Here is a 12,252-nt window from a genome sequence, read left to right as displayed (position 1 = left end):
GTGTGATACAGTGTATATTACAGGGTATGTGGTCAGGTGTAAATTACAGGCTGTATGATACAGTGTATATTACAGTGGACATAATACAGTGTATATTACAGGGTGCAATACAGTGTATATCAGAGGATGTGTGATACAAAGTATATTACATAGTGTGACACAGCATATATTACAGGTGGTGATACTGTGTTTATTACAGGGTGTGATACAGTGTATATTACTGGGGTGTGATCCCACGTATACTACAGGGGTGGGGTGATGTCCTGTATTTTACAGAGTGTGTGATACATTATATTGTACATGGGGTGATACAGTGTATATTATAGTGTGTGTGATACCATGTATATTACAAGGTATGTGGCACTCTGTATATTACAGTGTGTGTAATACAGTATATATTACAGGGTGTGTGAGACTGTGTATATTACAGGGTGTGTGATACCATGTATATTACAAGGTATGCGATACTCTGTATATTACAGTGTGTGTAATACAGTGTGTGATGTGTTGTACATTACAGTGCATGATATTGTTTATATTACAGGGAGTGATACTGTGTATATTACAGTGTGTGTAATACAGTGTATATTACAGGGTGTGTGATATGGTGTATATTACAGGGTGTGATGCAATGTATATTACAGGGCGTGTGATACTGTGTAGATGACATGGTGTGTGATACAGTGTATATTACAGGGTGTGTCACATGTATATGACAGGGTGTGAGATACTGTGTATATAACAGGGAATGTAATACAGTGTGATAATTAACTTAATGACACTTGTTCTAATCTTACCAATGATTCTTCTCCAAAAGTCCCGGCCTTCCAGGCAATGATACTTTGACTCACAGCACATGTAGAGGTTCCAACTTTAGCATGCATCTTTTTTTTCTAGAAACTGAGAGAGTATTTCCCCGTGTCTGATATTGGGCTGCTCCAGGAAGATTCCTCCAATATAATCGAGCTGTTGCGCAAAGCATTTGAGGTAAAGCATCTTCCAAGCACTGTTTCCATGAAAACAAACTCACCTATTGTACATACCACATTGTAATGTTACTTGCCGGGTGTGTATACGACAATGTAATGTTACATGCCTGGTGTGTACACCGCATTGTAATGTTACATGCCTAGTGTGTATACAACACTGTAATGTCACATGCCTGGTGTGCATACCAAATTACAATGTTACATGCCTGGTCTGTATACCACATTGTAATATCACACGTCTGGTGTGCATACCATGTTGTAATGTCACATGACTGGTGTGTATACTATATTGTAATGTCACATGTCTGGTGTGTGCATACCATGTTGTAATGTTACATGCCAAGTATGTATACCATGTTGTAATGTCACATGTCTGGTGTGTGCATACCATGTTGTAATGTTACATGCCAAGTATGTATACCATGTTGTAATGTCACATGTCTGGTATGTGCATACCATGTTGTAATGTTACATGCCTAGTGTGTATACCATGTTGTAATGTTACATGCCTAGTGTGTATACCACATTGTAATGTCACATGCCTGGTATGCATACCATGTTGTAATGTTACATGCCTAGTGTGTATACCACATTGTAATGTCACATGCCTGGTATGCATACCATGTTGTAATGTTACATACCTAGTGTGTATACCATGTTGTAATGTCACATGTCTCGTGTGTGCATACCATGTTGTAATGTTACATGCCAAGTATGCATACCATGTTGTAATGTTACATGCCTAGTGTGTATACCATGTTGTAATGTTACATACCTAGTGTGTATACCATGTTGTAATGTCACATGTCTCGTGTGTGCATACCATGTTGTAATGTTACATGCCAAGTATGCATACCATGTTGTAATGTTACATGCCTAGTGTGTATACCATGTTGTAATGTTACATGCCTAGTGTGTATACCACATTGTAATGTCACATGCCTGGTATGCATACCATGTTGTAATGTTACATGCCTAGTGTGTATACCACATTGTAATGTCACATGCCTGGTGTGTATGCCATGTTGTAATGTCACATGCCTGGTTTGTATACCACATTGTCTTGTCACATGCCTGGTGCATATACAACATAGTAATATCACATGCCAAGTGTGTATACCACATTGTACTGCCCCACAACATATGTATCTTGCTGCAACTTCATTGTAACTGTTGCGCTGTGATCTCTTATAATAGCAGTACAGTGCCCTCAGTCTTTGTTACTGATCAGTGTGTGTCCTGTCTCCTTCCTTCTCTAGAACATCCGCTCAAAGATGGAAATGCAGCCTGAACAGATCCCCAAAATAATGAGGGCTAAAATATCATCATTATCGTCTACCATGTCTCAGAGCGACTCTTCTATCTTCACTGTGACCCCAGGAGAAGTGGTAAGAAATCTGAGGCTAGGACCGCAAAGATCAACTGAGTAAGGCAGTACTGAGCCATTTAAAAAGAATTTCAATCCTTTCCGTGGGAAAATGGCATGAATTCCCAAAGCAGGACACAAGAACAACAACTTGCATTTATATAGTGCCTGTAATGTGGAAAGATGTCCCAAGGCACTTAACAGGAATGTTATCAAACAATATTTGACACCAAGCAACCTAAGGAGACACTGGGAGGGGTGACCAAAAGCTTGGTCAAAGAGGTAGGTTTGAATGAGTGTCTTATAGGAGGAGAGAGGTGGAGAGGTTGAGGGAGGGAATTCCAGAGCTTAGGGCCCAGGCAGCTGAAGGCATGGCTGCCAATGGTGGAACAAAGAAAATAGACAATGTGTAAGAGGCCAGAATCGGAGGAGTGTAGTTATCTCGGAGGGTTATAGACAGGGGTCGGCAACATGTCCGTACGCGGATACCAGTGTCTGTGGTAAAGAATTTTGAGGTCCATGATGATTTTAAATGTCTTGCTCCAAGCCTTTAAACTTGTGTTTTAAAATAACCTAGCAACATTTAAAATTACCAAGAGAGAAAGTAATTAGAAAGGATTGGGCAGAGCCCTGGGGAAAGAGCTTGCACAGACATGCAACTGTTGGCTGCTGTGAAGTCCATATGCTACACCTGTACAGACAGGCTAGGATTCTCGGCCGACCTTTCACCTTTCCGTAGTGACACAGCCCAGATGAATTTGCAGGATTTCATTTTGAAAGAGGTGAGAAACGGAGAAAATTGCAGAATCACGGGTTAATGGAAGGGGGTCCCGATCTGGTGCGCATAAAGGGGCTGCCGGTCAATGGAAGTGGGCCCAGGTCCCATAAAAGGGCCACTGGCCGGGAATCAGTTTCAATCAGCGTTAAAGAGGCAGCTGGTCTGCGGAGGCTCAGGTTCCATGAATTTTTCATCATCTGGGCTATTTCTGGGGTGGAACTGGTACCTTGACAATTGTTATTTGCATTTTGGGCACTCAACGTTGAAATTATTTTGCATTTAAAGGTCTGATCATTTTCAAACAGTTTGGACACCATTCCTGTTTTTGTTTGTGAGGGAGGGTCTTGACCTGGAGAATCAAAATCTGTCTCTCTCTTTGCAGATGTTGACGGACCTGATTCCTGTAGTTTCAGTGTTTTCTGTTCTGGTGATGGTGCTGAATGTTAAGGTTGCTATGACAGCCAAGCTCTCCTGCACATTTGACAAGATGTCATTCACTCTTCAACTCTTGCCACTTTCAGTTGCCAATTTGTCCTGGTCGTAAATACATATAAAAGATAGCAGAATTTGCAAGAAAAACATGTCCAGACAGCACAGTAATTGCTCTTGATTTTTCTTCTGGGATTTCTTTCCAGTTTCCAAGGGTAATTGAGTGTGAAACCAATATTTTAATGCAATTTACCACTATGACCATCTATATTCCCCGCAGCAAATTATTTCACAGAGTATTTTTATGGTTTAGCTGGCTGGCTAAATGCTAACACAACATTACCACTTGGTGTAGCTAGCTCTAATCTGTCAACAAAGGTAATTCACATTGGCATTGCATACTGTTTTGCTTGCTAACGAGCGAATACAGTTCTGCTGCTCTCCATTGATGTTTGTATGCATTGATGCTTTATTTATAGAGAGCAATGTGTTTTAAATCAGACTGTGCATTAGGTTGGTTATACACTTTTTATATAGATTAATTCCCCCATGTCTGTGTCTGAATCAATAACTTGGTAAGATGTCTGTGTTGCAACATGTTGGTGCCTCTCTGGTTATAGGACTGGAGGAGGTTACAGAGATAGGGAACATTGTAGGGCTGGAGGAGGTTACAGAGATAGGGAGGATTGTACAGCTGGAGAAGACTAAAGAGATCTAAAAGGGCTATAGGTTTGGAGAAGGTTACAGAGATTTCTTTTTCACTCATGGGATGTGGGCATCACTGACTAGGGCAACATTTTTTGCCCATCCCCAATTGACCTTGAGAAGGTGGTGGTGAGCTGCCTTCTTGAACTGCTGCAGTCCATGTGGGGTAGGTACACCCACAGTGCTGTTAGGAAGGGAGTTCCAGGTTTTAACCCAGCAACAGTGAAGGAACGGCGATATAGTTCCAAGTCAGGATGGTGTGTGACTTGGAGGGGAACTTGCAGGTGGTGGTGTTCCCATGCAACTGCTGCCCTTGTCCTGCTAGGTGGTAGAGGTCGCGGGTTTGGAAGGTGCTGTCTAATGAGCCTTGGTGCGTTGCTGCAGTGTATATTGTAGATGGTACACACTGCTGCCACTGTGCGTCGGTGGTGGAGGGAGTGGAGGTTTGTGGATGGGGTGCCAGTCAAGTGGGTTGCTTTGTCCTGGATGTTGTCGAGCTTCTTGAGTGTTGTTGGAGTTACACCCATCCAGGCAAGTGGGGAGTATTCCATCACACTCCTGACTTGTGCCTTGTCGATGGTGGACAGGATTTGGGGAGTCAGGAGATGAGTTACTCGCCACAAAATTCCTAGCCTCTGACCTGCTCCTGTCGCCACGGTAATTATATAGCTACTCCAGTTCAGTTTCTGGTCAATTGTAACCCCCAGGATGTTGATAGTGGGGGATTCAGCTTTCGTAATGCCATTGAATGTCAAGGTTAAATTCTCTCTTGTTGGAGATGGTCATTGCCTGGCACTTGTGTGGTGTGAATGTTACTTGCCACTTATCAGCCCAAGCCTGGATATTGTCCAGGTCTTGCTGCATTTCTACAAGGACTGCTTCAGTATCTGAGGAGTCGCAAATGGTGCTGAACATTGTGCAAGCAACAGCGAACATCCCCACTTCTGACCTTATGATTGAAGGAAGGTCATTGATGAAGCAGCTGAAGATGGTTGGACCTAGGACACTACCCTGAGGAACTCCTGCAGTGATGTCCTGGAGCTCAGATGATTGACCTCCAACAACCACAACCATCTTCCTTTGCGCTAAGTATGACTCCAGCCAGCGGAGGGTTTTCCCCCTGATTCCCATTGACCTCAGTTTTGCTAGGGCTCCTTGATGCCATACTCGGTCAAATGCTGCCTTGATGTCAAGGACAGTCTCTCTTACCTCACCTCTTGAGTTCAGCTCTTTTGTCCATGTTTGAACCAAGGTTGTAATGAGGTCAGTAGCTGAGTTGCCCTGACGGAACACAAACTGAGTTTCAGTGAGCTGGTTATTGTGAAGCAAGTGCCGCTTGATGGCATTGTTGACGACACCTTCCATCACTTTACTGATGATCGAGAGTAGACTGATGGGGCGATAATTGGCCGGGTTGCATTTGTCCTGCTTTTTGTGTACAAGACATACCTGGGCAATTTTCCACATTGCAGGGTAGATGCCAGTGTTGTAGCTGTACTGGAACAGCTTGGCTAGGGGCGCGGCAAGTTCTGGAGCACAGGTCATCAGTACTATTGCCGGAATATTGTCAGGGCCCATAGCTTTTGCAGTATCCAGTGCCTTCAGTTGTTTCTTGATATCATGCAGAGTGAATCGAATTGGCTGAAGACTGGTATCTGTGATGATGGGGACTTCAGGAGGAGGCCAAGATGGATCATAATCTTGGCACTTCTAGCTGAAGATTGTTGCAAATGCTTCCGCCTTATCTTTCGCACTGATGTGCTGGGCTCCCCCATCATTGAGGATGGGGATATTTGTGGAGTCACCTCCTCCAGTTAGTTGTTTAATTGTCCACCACCATTCACGACTGGGTGTGGCAGGCCTGTAGAGCTTTGATCTGACCCTTTAGTTGTGGGATCACTTAGCTCTGTCTATCGCATGCTGCTTACACTGTTTGGCGCACAAGTAGTCCTGTGTTGTAGCTTCACCAGGTTGACACCTCATTTTGAGGTATGCCTGGTGCTGCTCCTGGCATGCCCTCCTGCACTTCATTGAACCAGGGTTGGTCTCCTGGTTTGATGGTTATGGTAGAGTGGGGGATATGCCGGGCCATGAGGTTACAGATTGTGGTTGAGTACAATTCTGCTGCTGCTGATGGCCCACAGCGCCTCATGGATGCCCAGTTTGATATTGCTAGATCTGTTCGAAATCTATCCCATTTAGCACGGTGATAGTGCCACACAACACGATGGAGGGTATCCTCGATGTGAAGACGGGACTTTGTCTCCATAAGGACTATGCGGTGGTCACTCCTACCAATACTGTCATGGACAGATGCATCTGCGGCAGGCAGATTGGTGAGGATGAGATCAAGTATGTTTTTCCCTCTTGTTGGTCCCCTCACCGCCTGTCGTAGGCCCAGTCGAGCAGTTATGTCCTTTAGGACTCGGCCTGCTCGGTCAATAGTGGTGCTACTGAGCCACTCTTGGTGATGAACATTGAAGTCCGATGCCCAGAGTGCATTCTGTGCCCTTGCCACTCTCAGTGCTTCCTCCAAGTGGTGTTCAACATGGAAGAGTACTGACTCATTTACTGAGAGGGGGGCCAGTAGGTGGTGATCAGCAGGAGGTTTCCTTGTCCATGTTTGACCTGATGCCATGAAACTTCATGGGGTCCGGAGTCAATGTTGAGGACTCCCAGGGCAACTCCCTCCTGGCTATATACCACTGTGCCATCACCTCTGCTGGGTCTGTCCTGGCAGTGGGATAGGACATACCCGGGGTTGGTGATGGTGGTGATGTGGTGGGGGGAGGGGCGTTGTAGGGCTGCAGGAGGCTGCAGTGATACCGAGTGTTGTCTAGCTGCAGGAGGCTGCAGTGATAGGGAGTGTTGTAGGGCTGCAGGAGGCTGCAGTGATGGGGAGTGTTGTAGGGCTGGAGGAAGTTACAGAGATAGGGGGAGTCATGGGTTCTCAGAATGGGAAATAGACCTCATCACGATGCAGAAATATTAAAAGTCTGAGGGAGTTTGAGTCCTTGTCATGAGCTCAGGATTGCATGCGGTTGGTGTGGGTTGAAATGCCGAGCTGACTTTGTCTTCAGAGATGAACTCTCGGGCCAGCCTGGAAAGAGCTTGAGTGTAATTGCTGTTTCTTTTTTCTGTTTGCAACCAGAAAAAGTTCAAGCTTAATGTGAAAGCTTTGGATTACGTTGGTGAAAATCATGTGTGCACCAATCGCAAGGAGGACCATAGAGGAAACATAATTGTCAAACCCAGTACTTTCACAGATGCTTTGTCAGTAGATGCCTCCCTTCTGTGTGACCAATGTCCCTGTGAGCTGGTAAGGTCCTATCGCCACATGTTATTTCAGAAACTGGAATTGGTATTTCACATTCTCACCCGTTTTTCTTATTGGTCTTCTATGATTCATCTACAGACTGCGGAGGTGAACTCCCTCAAATGTAACTACAATGGTGACTTTGCGTGTGGGCAGTGCTTGTGCAAGGGTAATTGGTAAGAGAAACAAAACACTTCTATATTTTGATTAGAAAACATCAGGACACAGCTGTGTAGGAGTGTCCATGAAAGAAAAGGAATGGATTTGCATTTCCATAGTACCTTTCAGGACACCCCCAAAGAGCTTTCGAGCAAATGAAGTACTTTGGAAGTTTAGTTGCTGTTGTAATGTGGGGAGTCAGTAGCATAGTGGTAACGTTACTGGACTAGTACTCCAAAGGCCTGGACTAATGCTCTAGAGACATGAGTTCAAATCCCACCACCACTGCAGCTGGGGAATTTAAATTCAATTAATTAATATATCTGGAATCAAAAGCTACTTTCGGCAATGACGATCTTGAAACTGCCAGATGGACATAAAAACCAATCTGCTGGAAATCTGCTGTCCTTATCCGATCTGGCTGACATGTGTCTCCAGACCTACAGCAATGGGGTTGACTCTTAAATGACCTATGAAAAGGCCTAGTAAGCCACTCAGTTACATCAAACCACTAAAGAAAAGTTGAATAGAATAAAACCTGACAGACTACTCAGCATCGGCCTCGGCACCAGATACAACAAAGGCACACCCTGCCCTGTCGATCTTGCAAAGTCCTCCTCACTAACATCTGGGGACTTGTGCCAAGGTTGGGAGAGCTGTTCCACAGACTAGTCAAGCAACTGCCTGACATTGTTCATACTCACCGAATCTCCCAGACTCCTCCATCACCACCAGTGGTGGCAGCACTGTGGTATACAGTCGGGAGGGAGTTCCCCTGGGAGTCCTCAACAATGACTGTGGACCCCATGAAGTCTCATGGCATCAGGTCAAACATGGGCAAGGAAACCTCCTGCTGATTGCCACCTAGCCACTGCCCAACCCCCCCTTCAGCTGTTGAATGAATACTGCTCCTTGTTAAACACTACCACCTTCTCAACAGCAGTTAAGGATGGGCTATATCCCAAGAACAAATTTTTTTTTAAAAGCACTTGGAAGAAGCACTGAGGGTGGCAAGGGCACCAATTGTACTCTGGATGGGGGACTTCAATGTCCATCACCAAGAGTGGCTCAGTAGCACCACTACAGACTGAGCTCTGAAGCACATACTTGTCAGACTAGGCCTGCGGCCTGTGGTAGGTGGTGAGGGAAAAACCTACTTAATCTTGCCCTCACCAGTCTATCTGTTTTAGATGCATCTGTCCTTGACAGTATTGGTAGGAGTGACCACTGCACAGTCCTTGTGGAGATGCAGTCCCGTCTTCACACTTAGGATACCGTCCATCGTATTGTGTGGCACTACCATGGTGCTAGATGGAAAAGATCTAGCAGCTGAAAACTGGGCATCATTGAGGTGATGTCGTCCATCAGCAGCAACACAATTGTATTCAAACACAATCTGTAAACTCACCGCCCAGCATATCCCTCACTCGACCATTACCATCAAGCCAGGAGACCAACACTGGTTCAATAAGGAGTCCAGGAAGCATGCCAGGAGCAGCACTAGGCATGCCTAAAGATGAACTGCAAACCTGGTGAAGCAACAACACAGGACTACATGCATGCTAAACAGCTGAAGCAGCATGCTACAGACATAGCTAAGCGATCCCACAACCAAAGGATCAGATCAAAGCTCTGCAGTCCTGCCACATCCAGCCATGAATGGTGGTGAACTATTAAGCAACTAACAGGAGGAGGAGGCTCCACAAAATCCCCATTCTTACTGATGGCAGAACCCAGCACGTTAGTGTAAAAGACAAGGCTGAAGCATTTGCAACTATCTCCAGCTAGAAATGCCCAGTTGATGATCCATCTCCGCCTTCTCCTGAAATCCCCAGCATCACAGATGTCAGTCTTGAGCTAATTCGATTCACTCCATGTGCTATCATGGAACAGCTGAATGCACTGGATACTGCAAAGGCTATGGGCCCTGACAACATTCCAGCAATAGTACTGTAAACTTGTTCTCCAGAACTAGCTGTGCCCCAAGCCAATCTGTTCCAGCACAGCTACAACACTGGCATCTACCTGACAATGTATAAAATTTCCCAGGTATATGCTGTACACAAAAAACAGGACAAATCCAACCTGGCCAATTAACGAGCTACCAACTAAGATCTAAACATTGCTTAACTGGAAGCCAATGTAGGTCAGTGATGACAGGAATGATAGGTGAACGGGACTTGGTGCGAGTAAGGACATGGGCAGTAGAGTTTTGGATGACCTCAAGTTTACATAGGGTAGAATGTGGGAGACCAGCCAGGAGTACATTGGAATAGTCCAGTTTAGAGGTAAAAAAGGCATGAATGAGGGTTTCAGCAGTAGAAGAGCTGAGGCAGGGGCAAAGTCAGGTGATGTTATAGAAGTGGAAATTAATGGTCTTCGTAATGGTACGGATATAGGGTTCGAATCTCATTTTGGGGTCAAATATGACACCAAGGTTGAGAATGGACTGGTTCAGCCTCAGCCAGTTGCCAGGAAGAGGGATGGAGTTGGTATCCAGGCAACAGAGTTTGAAGCAGGGACTGAAGATAATGGCTTTAGTCTTCCCTATATTTAATTGGAGGAAATTTCTGTTCATCCAGTACTGGATACAGAGAAACTATTTCTTCTGATGGGGGAATCAAGAACAGGGGGGAATAACCTTAAAATTAGAGCTAAGCCATTCAAGGGTGTTGTCAGGAAGCACTTGTTCACACAAAGAGCAGTGGAAATCTAGAACTCTCCCACCAAAAAGCTGTTGAGGCTGGAGGTCAAGAATGAGATCGAGAGATTTTTTTTGGTAAGGATATTTATTAAGGGATGTGGAATCAAGTTGGATAAATTAAGTTGAGATACATATCAGCTATTTGAATTGAATGGTGGAACTGGCTGGAGGGGTAGAATGTCCTGCTCCTGCTGCTAATTTCCCAAATAGTCAGAAAAAGTAACCTTTTCTTTCCTCTTTTACAAAACACACAACAGTCAGTGATTGAAGGTCGACATTTCACTAATGTTAAAACTCTACCTTTCCTCCCACAGGCGAGGCCAATTCTGCGATTGTGACATCAGTATTGAGGGAGATATTACAGCCTGCAAGAATCCCAATGACAACTCCCAGATTTGCTCCAGTCGTGGCGAGTGTCAGTGCGGCATTTGTCACTGTTTTCCATCAGAGAACCATCTAGAAAGAATTGACGGAGACTATTGTGAATACAGCAACCTGCTCTGCCCACGATTTGCCGGCTTTACGTGTAATAGTGAGTGATACCATGGCCCTTATTATAAAGGATCGGGGTGGGGGCATAGAAATTGAGGTCACAAAGCATATCTTTCCCTGGATTTAAAAACTAACAGCACTAGGATATATATATCACCGTAGCAGATTCTCAGCAAGATCCAAAGTGCTTCTATTTTGAAGGAGGCTCGTGTTTCCCTGCAATGCAAACGCGGTGGCTGTTTTGTACACAGCAGGATCCCACATACAGAAAATAATCCTTTTTGTAAGCCGGCTGTTTGAGGGATAAATGTTAGCCAGGGTACCAGGGAGATCACACTGTTCTTCTTCTAATAGTGTTATCGGCTCTTTTTAACATCCATCCAAGATGGCAGACAGTTTCATAGAATCATAGCATTTGCAACAATCTTCAGCCAGAAGTGCCGGGTTGATGATCCATCTCGGCCTCCTTCTGAAGTCCCCAGCATCACAGATGCCAGTCTTCAGCCAATTCAATTCACTCCGCGTGATATGAAGAAACGACTGAAGGTATTGGATACTGCAAAAGCTATGGGCCCTAACAACATTCCGGCAATAGTACTGAAGACCTGTGCTCCAGAACTTGCCGCGCCCCTAGCCAAGCTGTTCTAGTACAGCTACAACACTGGCATCTGACAATGTGGAAAATTGCCCAGGTATGTCCTGTATACAAAAAGCAGGACAAATCCAAACCGGCCAATTACGCTCCATCATTCTACTCTTGATCATCAGTAAAGTGATGGAAGGTATCGTTGACAGTGCTGTCAAGTGGCCCTTGCTTCACAATAACCTGCTCACTGACGCCCAGTTTGGGTTCCGTCAGGGCCACTCAGCTCCTGACCTCATTACAGCCTTAGTTCAAATGTGGACAAAAGAGCTGAACTCGAGAGGTGAGGTGAAAGTGACTGCCCGTGACATCAAGCCATCATTTGACCGAGTATGGCATCAAGGAGCCCTAGCAAAACTGGAGTCAATGTGAATCAGGGGGGAAACTCTCCGCTGGTTGGAGTCATACCTAACGCAAAGGAAGATAGTTGTGGTTGTTGGAGGTCAATCATCTGAGCTCCAGGACATCACTGCAGGAGTTCCTCAGGGTGGTGTCCTAGGCCCAACCATCTTCAGCTGCTTCATCAATGACCTTCCTTCAATCATAAGGTCAGAAGTGGGGATGTTCGCTGATGGTTGCACAATGTTCAGCACCATTCGCGACTCCTCAGATACTGAAGCAGTCAATGTAGAAATGCAGCAAGACCTGGACAATATCCAGGCTTGGGCTGA

General features: G+C 45.1%; 1 protein-coding gene across 5 annotated transcripts in view; it reads left to right on the top strand.

Moving 5' to 3' along the window:
• Positions 1-12,252, top strand: part of itgb4 (integrin, beta 4) — a 162,042-nt gene that overhangs the window by 47,993 nt on the left and 101,797 nt on the right. For all 5 annotated transcript variants that reach the window (XM_068057841.1, XM_068057845.1, XM_068057842.1 and 2 more), the window contains 5 exons: positions 898-987; positions 2,249-2,377; positions 7,419-7,586; positions 7,683-7,759; positions 10,761-10,978. In XM_068057841.1, coding sequence (XP_067913942.1) covers positions 898-987; positions 2,249-2,377; positions 7,419-7,586; positions 7,683-7,759; positions 10,761-10,978 — 682 coding nt within the window. The remainder of the gene's footprint in view (positions 1-897; positions 988-2,248; positions 2,378-7,418; positions 7,587-7,682; positions 7,760-10,760; positions 10,979-12,252) is intronic.

The sequence above is a fragment of the Heterodontus francisci genome, chromosome 26 (assembly GCF_036365525.1).
Source record: "Heterodontus francisci isolate sHetFra1 chromosome 26, sHetFra1.hap1, whole genome shotgun sequence".
NCBI lineage: Eukaryota > Metazoa > Chordata > Chondrichthyes > Heterodontiformes > Heterodontidae > Heterodontus > Heterodontus francisci.
The sequence above is the reverse complement of the archived record's forward strand: the minus strand, read 5'-3'. Positions and strand labels throughout refer to the sequence as shown.